The sequence below is a fragment of the Ochotona curzoniae genome, unplaced genomic scaffold (genome assembly GCF_017591425.1).
Source record: "Ochotona curzoniae isolate NIBS_2020 unplaced genomic scaffold, NIBS_Ocur_1.0 scaffold_2453, whole genome shotgun sequence".
Lineage (NCBI taxonomy): Eukaryota > Metazoa > Chordata > Mammalia > Lagomorpha > Ochotonidae > Ochotona > Ochotona curzoniae.
The window spans coordinates 13,228,013-13,248,585 of NW_024467094.1; the positions used below are offsets into that span (position 1 = coordinate 13,228,013).

The 20,573-nt window shown below is 40.0% G+C and overlaps 1 protein-coding gene across 4 annotated transcripts in view; it reads left to right on the forward strand.

Moving 5' to 3' along the window:
- The window catches only part of SSH2 (slingshot protein phosphatase 2), a 213,160-nt gene that overhangs the window by 169,866 nt on the left and 22,721 nt on the right, over positions 1-20,573 (forward strand). For 3 of the 4 annotated variants that reach the window (XM_041000224.1, XM_041000223.1, XM_041000222.1), the window contains 5 exons: positions 1,583-1,777; positions 7,276-7,369; positions 7,672-7,800; positions 15,126-15,172; positions 19,824-19,970. In XM_041000224.1, the coding sequence (XP_040856158.1) occupies positions 1,583-1,777; positions 7,276-7,369; positions 7,672-7,800; positions 15,126-15,172; positions 19,824-19,970 (612 nt within the window). Of the gene's footprint in view, positions 1-229; positions 1,778-7,275; positions 7,370-7,671; positions 7,801-15,125; positions 15,173-19,823; positions 19,971-20,573 lie in introns of those variants that run through there. The other variant, XM_041000225.1, reaches the window with a different exon arrangement.

Consider the following 20,573-nt stretch of genomic DNA (forward strand, 5'->3'; position numbering starts at 1 on the left):
TGGTGATTATTCTGTACACTGTACTGAGTTGGCTCTTACCTTTGACCCCGGGATTTTTGACTGAAATTCTCTCTGAGAATTTGGCTTGCTTCGAATAATAACATTTTCAAAAGGTTCTGCAACTTTGTTTTTAAGGGAAAAATCTGTTTCCCTAATAAAAATTGCTTGATGCGTTATTCTCCTATTAATTTGGTCATAAAAAAGTTTTTTTCTTAGTTTGCCTAACGTGGGGTGGACAAGGATTCGAGAAACAGACACGGCCCTTTAGTTTTGGTGGGAGAATGAACCAGGGCAAGATTTCTGCAGAGTGGTTTGCCAGTGTGCCCTATCGTTTTGGCTGTTGTTTGACTTAATAATGCTAACAGGAATTTACCCCAAGTTAATAGTCAGAGGTTTTAGCTGTGAGAATGCTTATAGTGTTCCATGAATATCAGAAAAGTAGAAAATAAATATCTGAAAAATTGGAATTAAAGCATGTTACTAATTATGCAAATATTTTAAATTATCTAGTTGAATATACATTGACATAGAATGATACTGATGACAAGCTGAAAAGTAAAAGAATGACTTATAAATTATTTGTAGAATATATTCATTTTTTTTAATTGTATCTCTATACATAGAAAGACTAAAAATACCTATCCTGAAGCCCTAACGGTGTTTGGTTCTGGAATTACAGGATTTTTTTTTTTATCTGAAGTTCCTAAATTTTCTGATCTGAGCATGGATCGCTTTTGTTATGAGGGGAGAACAGATTTATAAGGAATTTTTAAGATAAAAGCAGCAGTGCATTAGCCATAGCTCTTACGCTTTTTCCCTTAGTAATGTATATGTATAAATAGGAGAACATTTCAATTCAAAAATACTAAATGAGCTTCCAACTAAGTAGGCACTCTGACCATTGAGATGCATTAGTAAACCAGTCATAGAGAAGTCCTTGCTCGTGTATAGCTCTTCTTGCTAGTGTTTCTGGCTTAAGCCTTTCCCTAGTGTATAACTGAAAAGGAACTTTTCAGTTTCGTTTACCCTTCTTGAGCTCCTGAATTCAGAATGTTTAGTTATCTCAGAGTAACCAGAGCTGTTCTTAGAAAGTAGCTCATGTGTGTGAATCAGTGGTAGGAGGCTAAGGCAGCAAGGATGGTGACATCAAATCAGTATTTGTGGGACATTAAAGGACAGGTATCAGGGCATAGACACATCTATCTCTGTGACGTTTTGGAGATTCTAATTATCACAGAGAATATATGCTATGATATGATTCTGTGCCTAAGAAAATATATCCTTGTATAGTAAATTGAGATCTTTGGTTTCCTGCTGATATTGCACAGCCACAACTGTAGGGTCATGAGTGCAGTAGGGTCCTAGATCTTTTTCACTGCCAAGTTGCCAGTTCTCCTCCTTGACTCCTTATTTTCGTCATGTGCTTTGGGTATGGCTGGGTAATATGGTACAATAGGAATTGAACATTATTTATTTCCTGGGGGCCAAATTCTATAAAATCAAGAGATTCAGAGTCTGGGGGACGTCACGGGTTGTTGGCCTTTTGGTACCCCCACGATTCTACAGTGCTCATGTATTTCAGGTCTGCACTGCAGAGTTTGCACAAAGCCTGTGAAGTGGCCAGAATGCATAACTATTACCCAGGGAGCCTGTTTCTCACCTGGGTGAGTTACTATGAGAGCCACATCAACTCAGATCAGTCTTCTGTCAATGAGTGGAACGCCATGCAGGATGTGCAGTCTCACCGACCCGACTCTCCAGCTCTTTTCACAGACATGTAAGTCAGTTTGCAAGGATTCTGGTCGTCCTCTCTTATTTTCTGGGGAGGTCATGGGCAACATGTTCCTCCCTGATCTCTTCTCTTGGGCAATTAGTCTTATTGAGTGACACTATCTTTATCACGCTTGTTCCACACATCAGGAAACCTGTTCTTGGTGTTGCTTGCAAAGGTCTGTGGACTCTGACTTTAGGACACAATGGAGCTCCCGTAGCCAAGAACTGCAGTATCTGGGCCTGTGTTGTGGTATAGTGGATAATGGCACAACCTGCTGTGCCAGCATCTGATACAGGTGCCATTTCCAGTTTCAGCTGCTTGCCTTCCAATCCAGCTCCCTGCTAATGTATCTGAGAAAACAGTAGAGGATGGCCAAGTTCTTGGGCTCCTGATACTTATGCAGGGGATGCAGAAGAAGCTGCTGGCTCCCGGCTATAGCCTGGTTCAGCCCTTGCCATTGTGGCCTTTTAGGGAGTGAACCAGCAGTTGAAGGACCTTTTTTCCTTCCTGTCGCTAACTCTGCCTTTCAAATATATAAAATTTTTGAAAGTACTGATTAAAAAGAACCTGTGTTATCAAAATTATGCTATTCAGATTCCACTACTTTGAAATTTCAATTAACAAATTAGACTAAAAGTTTATATGTGAAAAAGTATTTGCTAAGTAACTAATGATATAAGCTTTTAGAAGGATTTGTGCATTACTTAAGAATGCAAGATTATTTTTGGTCAGTTTAAAAGAATGCCTAGATTTTTAAGCTAATTTTAAACCTACCGTTCAAATGTCTTTATCATTTAAACTTCCTACTCTTCCTTTCCCCCCAAAATCTGACCCTCTTACCCTCATCCTTTGCCTTAAGTCCTTGTCAGTAAGATTTCTTATGTCTTCCTGATATATTATAATTTGCATAAAGGTGTAAGGTAGAGCTGATGTTCATTTCCATTAATTTCCTTTTCAGGTTAATGTATTGAAAAATTCATGACTACCTTGGAAATTTTTTACACTTAATTTCTGCTTTAGAATTAATAAAGATGTTTATTTTGCTCGGAATTTTTCTGCACTTTCAGACTGTGTTATAGCTAGGAAAGAAAAGTAGCTCCTTACTCTAACCTTACCAATAGGATTCACCTTTAGATTCCTAAAGTAATTCCAAAACAATTCATGATTTTTTAAAAGATTTATTTATTTTTGCTGGAAAGATAGATTTTACAAAGACAAGAAGAGACAGAAAAATCTTCCAATCCACTGATTCACTCCACAAATAGCCACAACAGCCAAAACTAGCCAATCCAGAGCCAGGAGCCTCTTCCAGGTCTCCCACTTGGGTGCAGACTCCCAAGGACTTCTGCCGTCCTCCACTGCTTTCCCAGGCCACAAGCAGGAAGCTGGATGGAAACTGGGGCAACCAGGGCATGAACAGGTGCCCATATGGGATGTCAGCACCTGTAATCAGAGGATTAGCCAATTGAACCATGGTGCCGGCCCCAATTCATGATAATTTTTAAGATTTCGTTTAAATAATGGCAGTTAATAAAGGGGAAAAAATAAAATAGTTGTTTTGTTTGTTTGTTTTTTGCCTAGGGTATTACTGTTTAGAACCTCCTTTTTAGCAGCCCTGGTCTTTGTAAAATCCCTTAGGAAAGCAGGCATTTATCCGAGCTCGGAGTGCTTGGATTCAGTTCCCAGTTCTGGCTGCATACTAAAACTTCCTGCCAATGTATGCTGTGGGAGGCAGTGGTAGTGGCAGGAAGTCCTCATGTTCCTGTCATCCATGTGGGAGATTTCCATCGCCTTCCCTCCTGGATGCCCAGCCCAGCCACCGTGGTTATTTGGATAGTGAACCACTGGGTAGATTGAACTTTCTCACTCCCAAATACATAAGGTTTTTTTCTTTCTTTTTTTTTTTAAGAGTCTGTTGTACCCTGGGATAATAATTGCGAGAAATATCTCAGATTTCAAGAAAGTATATTCTAAACCAGACTTACATGAGAGACAAAAATGCTTTGTCCTATGCCTGATTTTTGTTAGCCAAGATTTAGACATTATAACGTAAAGGGAAAAAATGTAGTTGCTCATACTATCTCTATAGTCATAAGCCGAAAAGATCTATAAAAGGTGGTCCCAAACCACATGGCAGTGGTTTCTTAAATGTTAGTTCTTAGTATATATATGATGTAACCCCAAATTTAAGATATGTTTAGTAACCAAATGTCTGTTCATGGAAGGATACATGTAAGCTCTAGGTCAGAGTATTAGTAATTATCTCAAGATAGAGGAATTTCTGTAGCTTTTTTCCTCTCTTAGTATTTTTTTATGTTTTCTAAATTATTTTGCAAGTGAAATTAAAGAAGGAAAACTGTGTGTTATAGTTTTTTTTTTTCACTCCTTTTTCTTCCCTAGTTTGACTTGAGAAACCTAGAAAAGAACACTGAAAATACATGGAACGTACATGTGTGATCCCAGTGTGCATCACGTGCTGCACAGGACACTGCATGTATGGTGTCTCATTTAATATCATAGGACAGGCATTGTTGCCATCCTCGTTAAAAGGAAACAGCAGCTCAGGGAAGCAAAGAACGCTTCTCAAGATCCTACCAGCAGTAAATAGCCAAGCTGGGGTTGAAACTAGATCTGTCTGCTCCCAAATCACTGTGTTCAAACAAGTATGAGGGATTGAGAGAAAGATTGCTAAACTAGGCACTCTAACCCATACTCAGAGGTGCTTAATTTTTTTACTATTATTTCTTTGAAATGGAAGACTTAAAGTATACATTTACTTTTATCATTAGCTATGTCTGGGAAAAATGAAGAATGGGTAAGAATTGTAAACCTGGTCAAAGAAAGGGGAAAAAAAAAAACCTAGTCAAGATTGGCTAATTGACAGGGACATGGTAGAAGTATTGGTTATATTCTTCAGGGTTTATGAGAAGTAAGAACAAGATTTGGGGAATCCTGAGGCCGTGGTGTTGGGGAATCCATCTTTGGAGAAGACTGAAGCTATTTTTGCAGTCAGTGATAAGGCGGCAGGCATCAAGGGCAGGCAGGATGCCTAAAGGCATAGTCCATTTCATCTCCAAATAAGGGGAGGCAGTGCACATACCTTTCTTGAGTAGATGGAGGGAAAGATGTCACAGAAAGTACTGTCAGCCTCACCCAAATTATGTATCATGTTAAATAATGCTTTTAGAGAGATGTTTCCGGTTACATTGAACCAACGTTAAAATTTCAGGGATAATTTTAGGAGCGTTAGAAAGCTAAGGGAAGCAACACAGCTTAGCAAGCCGAATGTTGGGCAGGGCTGAGTTCTGAGTCCCTGCTGGTATATGTGTGATCATACACTATAACTTTCCAGGTGTTTGTTTCCTTTTTCTATAAAATAAGAATTACAACTTCACAGAGATATTATGAGTGATTTCATGAAACAGAAAGCATTTTGGATGCAAGTATTTTAGGTAGCTGGTCCTGCAGCCCACCTTAGGACCGAATTTGCCTTACTGAAGAAGACAGCCAGCCAGCACCACTATGCAGCAGGTTAAACCACTGCTTGCGCCACTATACTGCTGGCTCAAGTGCCAGCTGCTCTACTTCTGGTCCAGCGTCCTGCTAATGTGCCTGGGCAAGCCGCAGGTGATGGCCTAAGTACTGGCGCTCCTGCCACCCATGTGCGAACCAAGTTGGAGTTTCTGGCTTCTATCTTCATCCTGGCCCAAACCTTGATTATTGTGGGAATAAAATAAATAAATCCTTTTTTAAAAAAAAAATAAAAAGACAAAGTCAGTCTTCCCACTTTCCTATTTTCTAGAATCACAGCAATGAGTCATCAGCATAGGCTGGCATTTGAAGCTTTGAAATACCCAGTTGTTTAGTGGGTCACATCACTGGTGACGCACCTTAGTATTCTAGCTCAGAAAGTGATATTCAGGGTATTTGATGGGAAAGTACAGATGTGATGATTAAGGCATTACATTCAGTATATTACCAGTTTATCTTTTTTTAAAAAAAATTTATTTTTATAATGTCTTGATTGGAAAGGTGGATATACAGAGAGGAGAGACAGAGAGGAAGATCTTCCATCCAAAGATTCACTCCCCAAGTGAGTGCAATGGTCGATGCTACGCCGATCCAAAGCCAGGAGCCTCTTCCGGGTCTCCCATGCGGGTACAGGTTCCCAAAGCTTTGTGCTGTCCTTGACTGCTTTCCCAGGCCACAGGCAGGGAGCTGGAAGGGAAGCAGGGCTGCCGGGATAGAACCGGCGCCCATATGGTATCCCGGGCGTACAAGGCGAGGACCTTAACCACTGCGCCACCACGCCGGGCCCATACCAGTTTATCTTTTTTAAAAGATTTTATTGGGCCCGGCACGGCCCAAAGCTTTGGCTCCTGGCTTCGGATCGGCACAGTATCGGCCCGTTGCGCTCACTTGGGGAGTGAATCATCGGACGGAAGATCTTTGTCTCTGTCTCTCCTCTCTGTATATCCGCCTTTCCAATGAAAAAATAATAAAAATAAATCTTCAAAAAAAAAAAAGATTTTATTTTAGTTATTTGAAAGGCAAAGTTACAGAGAAAAAAGCAGAGATCTTCCATCCTCTGATTTACTTCTCAGATGTCTGCAGGAGCCAAGTCTGAAACCAAAACCAGTGGCCCAGGTACTTAGGGAATCTTCTGATGCCTTCCCAGGCACATTCACAGGGAGCTGGATTAGAAGCAGAGCAGCCGGGACTAGGGCCCAGCATGGTAGCCTGGTGGCTGGAGTCCTCACCTTGCATGCACAGCTAGGATCCCATATGGGCACCGGTTCATGTCCTGGCAGTCCCATTTTCCTACCAGCTCACTGCTTGTGGCCTGGGATAAGAGTAGAGGATGGCCCAAAGCCTTGGAATCTGCACCTGCATGGGAGACCCGAAAGAGGCTCCTGGCTCCTGGCTTTTGATTGGCTCAGCTCCAGCCATTGCAGCCACTTGGGGAGTGAACCATCAGACAGAAGATCTTCCTCTCTGTCTCACCTCCTCTCTGTATATATGACTTTCCAAAAACATTTTTTTATTTAGCTGCTGGGATTAGAACCGGTACCCATATGGGATCCCAATGCGTTCAAGACCAGTGCACAGGACCCAAAAATGGATAAATCTTTAAAAAAAAAAAATAGCAGATCAGCTGGGACTCGAACTGCTCCTCCAGTATGGGGTGCCAGTACCACAACATAACTCACTGCACCAGAACCCCAGCCTCCATCCAGCTTGTCTTCACTCCTTTGCAAATCTGAATATATGAATATTTAAAGACCTTTAAACACATATAAATATAACCTCTTAAAGTAATAGCTTCTACATGTTTATGATTTTGTACATCCTGAAAATAAACTTTCAGAAATCTTAATTTTCCTTTGCTTTGCCTCCTCAGTGTAAATTTGAGAATAATAGAAGTAGAATTGCTAATTTGCAAAGATAAGCAAATGATATATTCATTAACTTGGTTAAATTTTCTACTTCTCTCTTCTCAGACCAACTGAGCGTGAGCGAACAGAAAGGCTAATTAAAACCAAATTAAGAGAGATTATGATGCAAAAAGATTTGGAGAATATCACATCCAAAGAGGTAAGATAGCTTGAATCCTCACTGGCCCAAGGCAAGGAGTGGGATAAAAAGGAGGTAGAAGATTAAAAATGGAATATGATTTAAAAATATGGGGAAAGCAAATATAAATTGCCTGATTTTTTGAATTTATGCTGTATAAGTGTGTTGAAATATTGCATGATATCCTGTAGCACTGTACAAGAATTACATGTTAATCTAAGAACTTTTAAAAAGATTTAAGACATACATGCATACAGAAAAATATATATACATACACACAGACATAAAGAGAATACTAGTACAAAATGCCATCTTTGTTTCAGATACGAACGGAGTTGGAGATGCAGATGGTGTGCAATTTGCGGGAATTTAAGGAATTTATAGATAATGAAATGATAGTGATCCTTGGTCAGATGGATAGCCCTACACAGATATTTGAGCATGTATTCCTGGTAAGTTTTAGAACCATTTTAACTAGTATGCTAAAGGTGGTTCATTTAGACCCATAATGGGAAATTGTTCAGTTATATGATAAAGGTTGTAAGTACTCATCACTTCCATATTATTTGTGTTCTTAAGATTATTTGCATGTGCAGCATGACGTTGTGTGTGTATGTCTTCCCCCCGTTCCTCTTTCAGTGGTAACATCATGCTGGTGGATTTAGATTGACTGTGGTGGGCCATTTACACCAAGGAAATGTGCAAATGCTGATCAGGCTTTTCCCCCCTGAGGTTGTCAAATGTTTCATCTGCTTTCCAGAATACTCCGTTACAGATTTATAAAATATATCCAAATAGGATGATTCTTTATCATCATTCTCTCAAATATGTCAGATTTATCTGAAGTCTGGTACAGCTGTGTCTAGAAACTACTTGTAACTAAGAGGTTATTGGCATTTAAACATATGAAACCCTGTAAGCTAAATTTTGACTCCCCCAGGTCCTTTTATAATGAACAAAAAGTGAGTGACTAAAAGTTTTTTGTGGTTCATGTACTCACTTTGGCAGCACATATACTAAAAGTTATTTGTGGTTCTTGAACAGAAACCTGTTGTTAACTCAAAGAGACCTCATTAACAGGCTCATAAAACTTCTAACAGCCTAAGACCTGTATGCCTCCAATGTTAAAGAATTTTAAGGACTGGTGGTGTGGAACAGTAAGCTAAGTCTCCATGTGCAGCACCAGCATCCCATATGGTGCCAGTTCAAGTCCCAGCTACGCTGCTTCCAACCCTGCTCCCTACTGGCTGTTGAAGCCATTTAGAGAGTGGACTAGCTGATGGGAGATCTCTGTCTCTCCTTCTCTCTCTGTAATTCTGCTTTTCAAACAAATTGATAAATCTCTAAAATAATAACAATAAGTGAATCATATTTTTTTAGAAAAGAAATTCTGGTTTTTGTCTGTATACAATAGTGGGAACAGAGGATAATCAGAATCAGTAAAGGAGTGTCAAAACGTTTTTGGTTCTACTTCCCGCACACTTTGAACAAAAATACTAACAAAGAATTAAGCCAGCTTAGATTCCACTTCCTATGATTAGAAGCCAAGAAACAGGAAAAATAAATGCACAAGAACTGACCAAACTACATCACTTCCCCTCAGTATTCAGGAGTTTCTTTCACCAGGCAATCGGACGTGGTGCCATTGGCGGCTTGTGCCCTGATTTAACTTGCTGAAACTCTAGAGTATGTGTGTCTCTCAGTGAGTCATAGTAGAGTATAGCTATGAAGTTACTCATGAAAGGCTGAGCTAGGAAGAGAACAACTTCTCCATTACGGTAACCCTCAGTGTGTGTTGCCATTTCTGGATGTGTGTCGTACCGTGGACTATCATCAGCCTTTCCATTGATACAGCCCCTGGCTGGGTTTTCTTTTTTGTATCTTTCCATGAGATTTTGAGCATATCCAGCTCTTACGTTGTTGGAAAGAATTTTTGTGTATTCTATAGAAAACTTAGAACTCGCTTATTTAAGTGGGTCCCGCCCTAAACTGTCTCCATGTAGCCAAAGCTGCAAACATGGAAGTCCCTTTCTCATTGAGCTATTATATAGCTCGATATTCATCATGTCAATAGACTTTTGAATATCGATAGTCAACTTCTGACTAGTTAACTTGTTTGACTTAAGACACTCAAGCAAATGTTAATGGTACCATAAACAGAAAGAATAATCTTAATACACCCCTCCCAAACATTACATTTCCCTAGGCTACTTCTAATGCATTTCAATATTTTTACCAGTAGATTCATAGTATGGTTCCATGATTGTCAGGCATTTTCTGTCTTGAGTTCTTTACTTTTAAAAATAATAGATGTTTGTTCTAGAAAATTTTACAAGACAGTAAATCACTTTTAATTATCCCAACAGCAATCATTTCTACCTTTTGTTATATACCTTAAAGTTTGTATTTGTTATAAAAGCATATATGTATGACATATGTACTTTATTAAGTTTTAGATTCACAGCAAAACAGATTGTTCACATAATGCCTTGCCCACAAACACACACAGCTTCCCTCCTCTGCGCGTCCTACATCAGCGTGGTACCTGTAGTATCATTGGTGAACCCATTTGAATACCTTGTTATCAGCCAAAGTCTGCAATATACATTTGGCTACACTCTTTTTTTTAAGATGTATTTATACTTATTGGACAGGCATATATACAGAGGAGAAGGAGATATAAACATCTTCCATCCACTGGTTCACTCCACAAGTGGCTGCAACAGCCAGAGCTGAATGAATCAAGAGCCAGGAGCTTCTCCTGGGTCTCCCACGTGGGTGCGGGGACCCAAGGCTTTGGGCAGTCCTTGACTGCTTGTCCAGGCCACTAGCAGGGAGCTGGATGGGAAGCGGGATCACAGCGACATGAACCAGCGCCCACATGGTATCCTGACACATGCAAGGCGAGGACTTCAACCACTAGGCTACCACACCAGGCCTTTGGCTTCACTCTTGATACTGCACTTTATACTGCCTTAGATTTATTATCTGTACCCACTGATACAGTATCATAGTTTTCTAGTCTTTAAATCTGTATCTATGTACATATTTTTGAACAAAGGAAAAATCTGTTTTCTAGGGAATGAACATTGTCTTCCCATTGTGAGGATTTTATTGGAGAAATAACTTCCATCCTAAAATGTATCTCTTATCAAAGTTAATGATTGCACAAACATCTTGTCTGAACATCTTCCTATGCTTGTTCCTCGGTGGCTTCCTGCCTTCACACCCCGCATTCTGTATCCAAGCCTGTATGTCTTCTCCAGTGAGGCTGTGTGCTGTTCGCTTTCCCAGCTGTTGACACACAAAAAGAGATCTCCCAGCTGCAGGCGGTGGTGTTAATTTTCTGCAAAGTTATCTCATCTTGTGCATAACTGCCATGCCTGGAGCTCAACCAGATTGTGTGAGGAGAGGCAAGATTTTTCACCTCTGTCAGAAAAGAGCTCTGTGGTGCACTGCACAGAGATCTGCTTATTTGTAAACTGTATGGAGAGGGACAGTGTAGAACATAATTTTAAGTAAATCCTCAGTGAGAAGAGAGAACTGATTAGTGGGAAACCAGGGTATTGTTTCTAGAAAAAGAGGTTCTTCCACGCCCTTGTAAGTGCTCTGTTTCTCTGAACTGGAAGCTTGTGCCCAGCCAGATTTCAGTATTAACAGCTCTCCTGGAGGCTGTCCGACTTGGCTGAGAAAACACCAGATGTGACTAGAGACCCTTGGCAGAAGAGCAGGCAGCTTTCTTAGTTAAACAAGAGAAACACAAAAATATTGAACACACAACTGGTAATTTTACTCCCAAATTTAAAAAGTAGTCAGATTTTTACTGCCAGTCTTCTTTAGGGCTTGACATTATAAACACTTTTAGAATAGTTTCATTGTCAAGGAAAAATCCAGCCTGAAACTGGTTACTCTTACTGTAGGTACAGAACAATGGAGGGTGTATGAATAGATGAGACAGTAATCAAAGGGGTAGTTTTAATCATATTATACACTTGTAATTTTTCTCTCTGATCCAGATATATGGCATGAACTGCTCCTTTAGAAGAGAAAGTTTTTAGAGAAGTTCTGTCTGGTTACACATAATATGGCCTAACAATATTGAGGCTATAGGTTGTGATGTAATTTAGAAAAAGTTATCGACAGGCTTGCCCATCCTTGAAGATTTTATTTTAACATAATCCCCCCAATACAATCCTTATTTGCTATAAATGTGTTCTTTTTTAGTTTGCTTGAAACAATTGGCAAGGCTATTTTTCTGAGCATAACATTTTAAAAAAAAAATCAGTTACATGGGTCTATTAAAAAAGAACCAGACTGAAAGATGCAAGAGAATTTACTTGAGAATATATTATATACACCTAAGGTTTCATTTTTAATTTATTAGGATGTGTTCTTTATTGTTATGTAGAACATGGCCATATTCCATGGAATTGTCATTGTAAGCCTGAAGGGCTATGGGTGGGCATTGCGTCTGTGGAGTAGTTACACCGAGTTGACCGCAGTTCTTTCAGGTTAAACCTATACTAGCCCTAACCACAAGCCCAGTCACTTTCTGTGGGATTCACTGATTCAAGTCTCTTTGGACAGATAGATAAAAGCCATGGAATCTTCCCATCACGTCAGGAATATTTCCATCTAACTGGACATAGTTCTAAAGAGGATTTAGATTTCTAAAATAAGAAGTGATGCGCTCACATTTCCCTGGCTCCCTCCAGTTTAGCCATTCAGCCCTATTTAGTTTCCATCTCCTTGAACTTCTTTATGGTTCTTGCCTGTGTCTTAAGTGCAAGGGCTAGTTTTCTGAGCTTGAGCACAGTGCCTTTGGAACCAAACCTCCCCCCCCCCTTTTATTTTTTTAAAACAAGTCAGCCAAGCTGTGTTCTGTAGAAAAGATCTGTTGTCCATGGCTTATGACCTTTTCCTAAAAGGAACTTTGGCACAGTGTCCTTGTAATATCTCAGTTCAGCAGCCAGATTCCAGATTATTTGTAATATGATGATAGTACTTATATAACACTTGACACTCTTCAAAGTGTTTCATGCACTTAGTTGATCTTGCATTAGTGAGCATGATCCTCTTTATTGTGCCAGGCATGAGACTGGCATTTGTATGGTCTGATCTCATTTCAGAGGAAAAAGTGATGAACCGTATGAGACAGATACTCAGAAAAGACTACTGGAATGAAGGAACATAGCTAACACCTGACCAGACAATTAGGAGACATCACCAGGAACACAAGCAGCAGACACATGGATGATGAGAAAAGAGGGGAAGTGTTAGACTGTGTTTGAATCTTGGCCATGGAGAGAGGATTTTTCCATTGGAATATGAAGGAAATTTTATTTGCGTAACTTTAAGAAAAAGATTCCTGTTAAATATTTAGAAGTGAGCCTCATGCAGTAGCTTAACAGCTAAAGTCCTCACCTTGCACGCGCCAGGATCCCATATGGGTGCCAATTCTAATCCCAGCAGCCCCACTTCCCAACCAGCTCCCTGCTTGTGTCCTGGGGAAGCAGTCAAGGACGGCCCAAAGCCTTGGGACCCTGCACCCACGCAGGAGACCTGGAGGAGGCGCCTGGCTTCTGGTTCCTGGCTCAGATTGGCGCAGCTCCGACTATCATGGCTGCTTGAGGAGTGAATCAACAGACAGAAGAACTCTGTCTCTCCTTCTCTCTATATATCTGACTTTCCAATATGAATAAATAAATCAATATTTAAATATATAGGAGTAGAATAGGAAGCGTGTTCCATTTTACAGATAAGGAAAATGAAGGCAGAGAGACTCAGCAGTTTTCCTTATGTTCCACAGGAGGGAAGTCAGTGCTTGAACCTAGTTCTTCTATTGCTAAATACCATTTGGTGTATCTGACTCTGAGATAAACACTTTTAATTATTTGCCTTCTCAAAAGATAGAGACAGCACAAAGATAAAAAATGGACCAAAACATTGAAAGATCGCTCACTTTTACTCATAGGAGAAATACAGATTGAAACCAAGCTGAAATAATGTTTCTTCTCCGACAAAATTTCAGAAGTTTAGCCACACCTTTTGTTGGCAAGGCTGTGGAGAAAGTGCTACTCTAATGCATTTGCTGATAGGAATGCAGACTTACCTCAAGCCCTGCTGAGTGGGATTTAGCAGTGTCTAAAAAAACTGCATTTAGCCTTTGGCCCAGCAGTTCAACCTCTATAAATACGGAAACATGCATCCATAGGAGACTGTTTAAGCCAGTATGTATCACTGCCCAGTCAAGTACTGTACAAATATAAGACAAAAATGAGGAAGATCTCTATGAAATAGTCTATGGAATCATTTTAAAGATACGTTGCAAAAGCTGGCACAGTGGTATAGTGAAATAATCCTCCACCTATGGCACAGGCATCCCAGAGGGGCACCAGTTCATGTCCCATTTGCTACACTTCCGGTGCAGCTCCCTGCTCTCTCTCTCTCTGTTTCTCTCTCTCTCTCTCTCTCTCTCTCTCTCTCTCTCTCTCTCTCTCTCTCTCTTTCTCTCTCTCTCTCTCTCTCTATAATTCTGGCTTTTCACAAATATAGATAAATCTTTAAATTAATAAATTTTAAAGTGAAGAAAGCAAAGAGAACTATGTACCATACTACTTTGTGTATAAGAAGTGGTAATGTAATTGGAAGTGTCAGTAAGTACATTTTTGCAGATTTTTTTTTCTTTTCAAAATACAGCTTAATAAAACTGAAATTCTTGGAAATGGTTACCCATGGGAATTGATGAGATAAAGGTGAGCCTAAAACTTGTAACCATGTAGAAATTTTGCATATTCAAGTTGAATAGAAAAGAATGGAAAAAGCATATTTTAAAATTGAGTGCAAATGGGCAGATTTGACCCAAATGCACATCACATTCATAATCTCACAGAAAGAAATATTAATTCAAATAATTTCTAAGCATGATCCTTTAATTATATTGCTAAGGGAGATAGAATGAGGAAAATACAGATAAAATTTGAACTTAATGAGTTTATTGTTGGCAGTCTTACTGATATAATAATACTGAATCTATTCTGTTAGTAAAATAGATGAGTTTTTGGAGCACCAAGAATTAGGAATGTCACATTACGAATTAGCATAGATGCTGTATAGGTGACCACTAGGCTCTAGTAATCAGATTACTATAGGTGAGAATAATAGAAAATATTTTAGATTGGATGATAATCCAAGCCATCTGCTGCTTTTGGATTTTAAGCAAAAATTATTTGATTTCTATCAATATTGGTTTTCTTGTCTAAGAAAATGAAGATAGTTTTTAAGAGATTTATCTGAAAGGAAGAGTTAGAGAGAGAGAGAGGCAGGGGACAGAGAGATCCTCAATTGATAATTCACTCCCCAAATGGCCACTACAGCCAAGACCGAGCCAGGCCAAGACCAGGAGCCTGGAACTCCATCAAGACCTCCCGTGTGAGTGCCAGGGGCCCAAGTACTTAGAATAACCTCTGCTACTTTCCCAGAGGTAGCACCTGGGAGCTGGATCAGAAATGGAGCAGCTTGGAGAGGCTGGCATCTCAGGCAGCAGCTTAACTTGCTGTAGCTCAGCACTGGCCCTTGAAGATAGCTGTCCCAGTCTGCCATTTGTGAAAGCTAAATGTGATAGCATATGAAGTGCCTGACACTTAAAGGACACTGGGTACATGGTACTGGCTGTTTCTAAAAAGAAACTGCTTCTTCCCTCAAAAGACTGCTTTTCCAGTATTACATTTGAGTGGCTTGCTAGTTTCTTCCTGACTTTGTCTTTTTGATTCCACAGGGCTCAGAGTGGAATGCCTCAAACCTAGAAGACTTACAGAACCGAGGGTAAGTGCATACACATGCTCTGTTAGAGTGACAAGAGTCCCTGCTTTAAGTTTCCCACAAGGGAATATTAGTGGAGAACTGTAATCTTTTGAGTTGCTTCCAATTGAGTATAATCAAGTGTAATTAATAAAAATTTAAACAACTATTTTCTCACTGCCCAACCCCTACCTCCCAAGAAGGATCAGCTGCTTTAATGGATGGGCTTTCAAAAACATTTGTGCGTACCTTTAGTGCTGTTCATCATCAAATGTAATTTTTGGCTTCTGCTTATATGTCAGCATTCATAGAATTACATGTTGGGTTCACAGGGCTTTTCATTCAACATTTACTGAGTATCTTTGGTGGGGTAAGCACAGTGCTATGTACTAGCCATTCACAGGAAATAAATCAATTTCCCCTTTTTTTCTTTTTTTTTAAGATTTATTTATTTTTATTGGAAAGGCAGATATGCGAAGATGAGGAGAGACAGAGATCTTCTATCTAATGATTCACTCCCCAAGTAGCTGCAACTGCCCGAGCTAAGCCAATACTAAGCCAGGAGCCCAGAGCCTCTTCCAGGTCTCCCACGTGGGTGCAGGGCCCCAAGGCTTTGGGCCATCCTTGACTGCTTTCCCAGGCCACAAGCAGAGAGCTGGAAGGGAAGTGAGGCAGCCGGGAAACAAACCAGCATCCATATGGGTTCCCGGCGCATGCAAAGTGAGGACTTTAGCCACTGGGCTACCGTACCAGGCCCAGAAAATCAATTTTGTAAAGCAGCCTGGAACTGAAAGACCTGGCTTCTAATCCTAATGATATATCTGTCAGTTTCCCTGTTTGTGCTTAGAAAGCCTAAATCTACATAAATTACTTACTGATTAAGATCCTTGAAACAGCCCCCAAAAGGGTGAGGGCCCCTGATTCAACCAAATATTAATATCCTGTCTGCTACATATACAGGAATCTGTTTAAGATTTCTTTAATGGCTTGGTGTTATGGCGAAGGTGATGAATCAACCGTCTGTGATTTGAGTTTCAGCTGCTCCACTTCCAATTGAACTCCCTGCTAATATACCTGCGAAAGCAGCAAAGCAGAGCAGTGCTTAGATCTCTGCATCCATGTGGGAGACTTAGATGAAGTGCCTGGGTCCTGGCTTCAGTCTGGCCCAAGCCCCAGCAGTTGTCCACTGGCACTTTAAGATGAGTTAGATCTCTCCCTCTTCCCTCTGTAACTTTGCCTTTTCAAATCAATAAATCTTTTAAAAATTGAGAGTGGAGCAGAAATTTTGACAGCTATGTAAATCCTTGACCTTTTAAAAAATTATGTATTTATTTGAAAGACAGAGTGACAGAGGGTAACACAGAAACAGTTACCATCCACTGGTTTACTCCCCCAAAATAGCCACAACATCCAAGACTGGGCAAAGCCAATCAGTCCTCAACCATTAAAAATTAAACCTAAACCAGTGTTTAATATGAAGAGTGAGTTTTAATATAGCAGTGCAAAAAACATTAATAATAATATAGCAATTTTTGTAACATGCATTGTAACCACATTGTATACATATACACTCTGACTTTAAAACATAACCCATGTATCTCATTTGTGTCCTATAAGGTTAACCTATAAAATGTAACTCTGTCCAGCTGCCTTAAAATACTTACGCTGAGATGCCCAATCATCTGCTTGGATCATGTTTCGTAAGTTCAGGGTGGTTCATAAAAACTTTAACACATGAAGAATCAAAGATGTTCAGCAGTACATACATGAAGCTGTATGTTCAATTCCATGTGTATAATTTCTGGAATTTTCAAGTGTGACTTTGACAGTAGGGCCACATTCACCCCATCTGTTGGCTTTATAGTTTTATTCCAAGTACAAAGCTGTTCCATGTAGTCACCACTTCATAGTAAGACGGCAAAGAAGTTTCAAAGATTGTCAGTCTCAGTGAGCAGGTGCTGCTTTACAGCTCTGAAATGAAAAGGCTTAGGCATCTAGAGAACAGCATTACCAAGGCCAAGGACTGAAGTGAAAAGCTGTTCATCTTTATTTGAAACTAAACAAGGGAGTATGCTTGCCTCTTTCTGACAGTTGTGTTGAAGTATCATTCAGATTCTGTACAGCTCAGCCATTTAAGATACACAGTTCAGTCATTTTTAGCATATTCACAGCATTGTGCAGTTATTACCACAAACAATTTTAAACTTTTTTTTCAACCCAAAGAGAAAGCCCGTACCCTTTAGCAGTCATTTCCTTTCCCTTTCTCCCCCTATCCTATAAAAACAACTAATGCCCATCAGCTGTAAAGGCTGTTTTTTGGCTGTTACAGATAAGGCTGCTGTGGTTTTTTCCTACACAAGTTTTTGAGTGGACTGCATTTTCATTTATCCTTAATTTATACTTAAGGAAGGGATTTTTGAGTCATACAGTAACCTTATGACTAAGTTTTTGGGAATCTGCTAGACTGTTTTCTGCAGCAGTCACACCATTTTGCATTCCTACTGTTTCCTTGCTTTATAAATGAAAAAATACAGTTCTTTTTTGGAATTGAACTTTGATGCCAGTTTATTTTTTGTCAGTTTAAAGCAGATTCAGTTCATATCCCAGAAAAAAAATGAGCCACTTCAGTTTAACTTCGATTAGCTATGATTCCTGCTTGCTGTACTCATTTCTTTGACTTCATGGATTGAGTTTCTGGAATCTTACATTTGTTTCTAAGTAGGAAGCAGCTTCTGCAGAAAGAAAAATAGTGAATCTATATTCTGCTGTTGGAGTAAACTCCAGCGATACCTAAGGCTGCACAACGCTGAGAGATGATAACCTTTAATAAAGTGAGTTTAAGCATTTATTGATTGATTAGATAATGAGAAAAAGAAGAAACTTTTGAAAGAGAAACCCTTTTCTGTTAGCATATCAGTAGGAGAGGACCTTTGGCTACACCAGTCAGGAATGCTACAGCCAAGAATGCAGCCAGATGGAGTTGAGGAAGGTTTAAGTCCAACAGTCTCTGACCAGTTGAGCCTTGGCCTCATTTGCCTGTTGTGTAGTTTAAACGGAATAATAGAGCAAAGTCTAACAATCTGGCGTTCAGAAGAAATTACCAGTCACACCCTTCTGAAATCACACCCTTATTATGGCTTTTTATTTTTGAAGATTAATTTTTTATTTGTATTGGAAAGTCAGATAGATATACAGAGAGGAGGAGAGAGAGAGAGAAACATATTCCATCTGATGATTTACTCCTCAAGTGTCCACAATGGCCAGAGCTGTGCCAATCCAAAGCCAGGAGTCCAGAGCCTCTTCCAGGTCTCCCACATGGGTGCAGGGTCTCAAGGCTTTGGGCTGCCCTCCACTGCTTTTCCAGGCCACAAGCAGGGAGCTGGATGGGAAGCAGAGAAGCCAGGATTAGAACTGGCGCCCACATGGGATCCTGGTGTATGTAAGGCAAGGACTTTAGCTGTTAAGCTACCGCACTGGACTCAGCTTTTTTTATTTTTTAATTGGAAAAGTAGATTTTACAGAGAGGAGGAGAGTGGGAAAGATTTTTCCATCTGTTGGTTCACTCCCCAAATAGCCACAATGACCAGAGCTGAGGTGATCGGAAGTCTGGAGCAAGGAGCCTCCTCTAGATCTCCCACAAGGGTACAGGGTCCCAAAAACTTGGGCCATCTTCCTGAAGCTTTCTCTGGCCAAAATCAGGGATCCGGTTGGAAAGTGGAGCAGCTGGGACATGAAACAGCACCCAGTTAGGTGCTGGTGCTTACAGGTAGAGATCAGCCAACTGCGCCATTGTGCTGGCACCTTTGATGGCTTTTTGTTTTGAACAGCTAGACAGGATTACAATTCTGGTCTTTTAAGTCTTGTGTCCCCACTCTGTGACTGTTAGTTTTGCTCTGTTCATCAAAATTGTGCTTAAGACACCACTTCCACTGTTTTCTCTGTTTTTCTGTTCAATAAATCTCTTTGCTCACTACCAGAAAAAAGTAAAATAGGAATAAATTCTCTTCCTTGTCTTTATATTGAGGTTTCAGAAGAATGACTTCATACAAATGACTTCCAAATAACAAATTGCTGGTTATTTTAGTAACTGAAGTTGTCAGATTATGGGCCACAGATCGATTTTTCAGAGTAAAATATGAAGTTTATATCATATTGATAAGGCTGTGTAACTCTACATAATCTGAAATAATATTCAGATGTTGAACATGGGATATAACTGTGCCCAGGTATGCCCAGACAAGGACTCAGTTTCTCTACTATATAAATGTAGCCTCCTCTTTTTGAGCTTTCATCATCATTTTTTTGTGTGTTTCACTTCAGCATGTGCATTAAGCCAATTTTTTTTCATTTATTTAATTTCGTTTTATGCACAGTTTCATAAGCTCTGGGATTCCTCCATCCCCTCCCTATGCCCTTCCCCCACATTATGGATTCTTCCACATTGTTGCAGTAGTACCATTCAAATCCAGTCATGGTTCCTTCATTGCAAGCATGTACCATGCATAGAGTCCAGAATCTTATTGTCCAGATAAATTCAACAGTTTCTTGGGGAGACCATCTCTGGTCTGAAAGTGCAGCTATTAGGCCAATTTTAGGTAACAAAAATAGTGCTGGAAATTGGATTTTGCCTGAGTAGATTGGATTGTACACATGTTCTCTCTTGATTTCCTCACAGGGTACGGTATATCTTGAATGTCACTCGAGAAATAGATAACTTCTTCCCAGGAGTCTTTGAATATCACAACATCCGGGTGTATGATGAAGAGGCAACAGACCTCCTGGCTTACTGGAATGACACTTACAAATTCATCTCTAAAGCAAAGTGAGTGGTAATCCCACATTCATGCTCTAACAAACTTCCTCCTGTGCCACACATGGCTGGGTCTATGAGGGCTGCAGATAACTTACAGCTGGTGCTCAGGAAATAAAAATACTGGCCTATGAGATACTGGCCTATGAGTTTTCTTTTCTTTTTAGTGATTTAATGTTTTTCCTTTAAGTAAATGGAATCTCTAGGAGAAAGTAGCTTCATATTGATAGTTTCCATTAGCAATAAGAAGAAGAAGAATAAGTAAGATAGACTTAACACTGCAACAAAAGAAATAGAAATGAAAAATAGAAGAATTTATGAATGAAATGCTTCTCAAATTGCCAATGAGAAGATTTTGAAGGCAGAGTAGAAATTCTCTCAGATGAGAATACTTGTCTTGACTCTCCTGGCCACATGGTGGGGGAAGGTCCTAGGCTTGTAAGCGGCCAGAGCACCAGCTAGTGCTGGGCTCTACCCGCTGGCTGCTCAGCAGCGAGCTCTGCGGTCTTGGGGGTATGGAATTACTGCCTAGGGACATCCGTGGATAAGGCCACTGTACATGCAGATGAGGAATGAATCCTGAGGGACACCGAAGGACAGGGCCACTGTACTTGC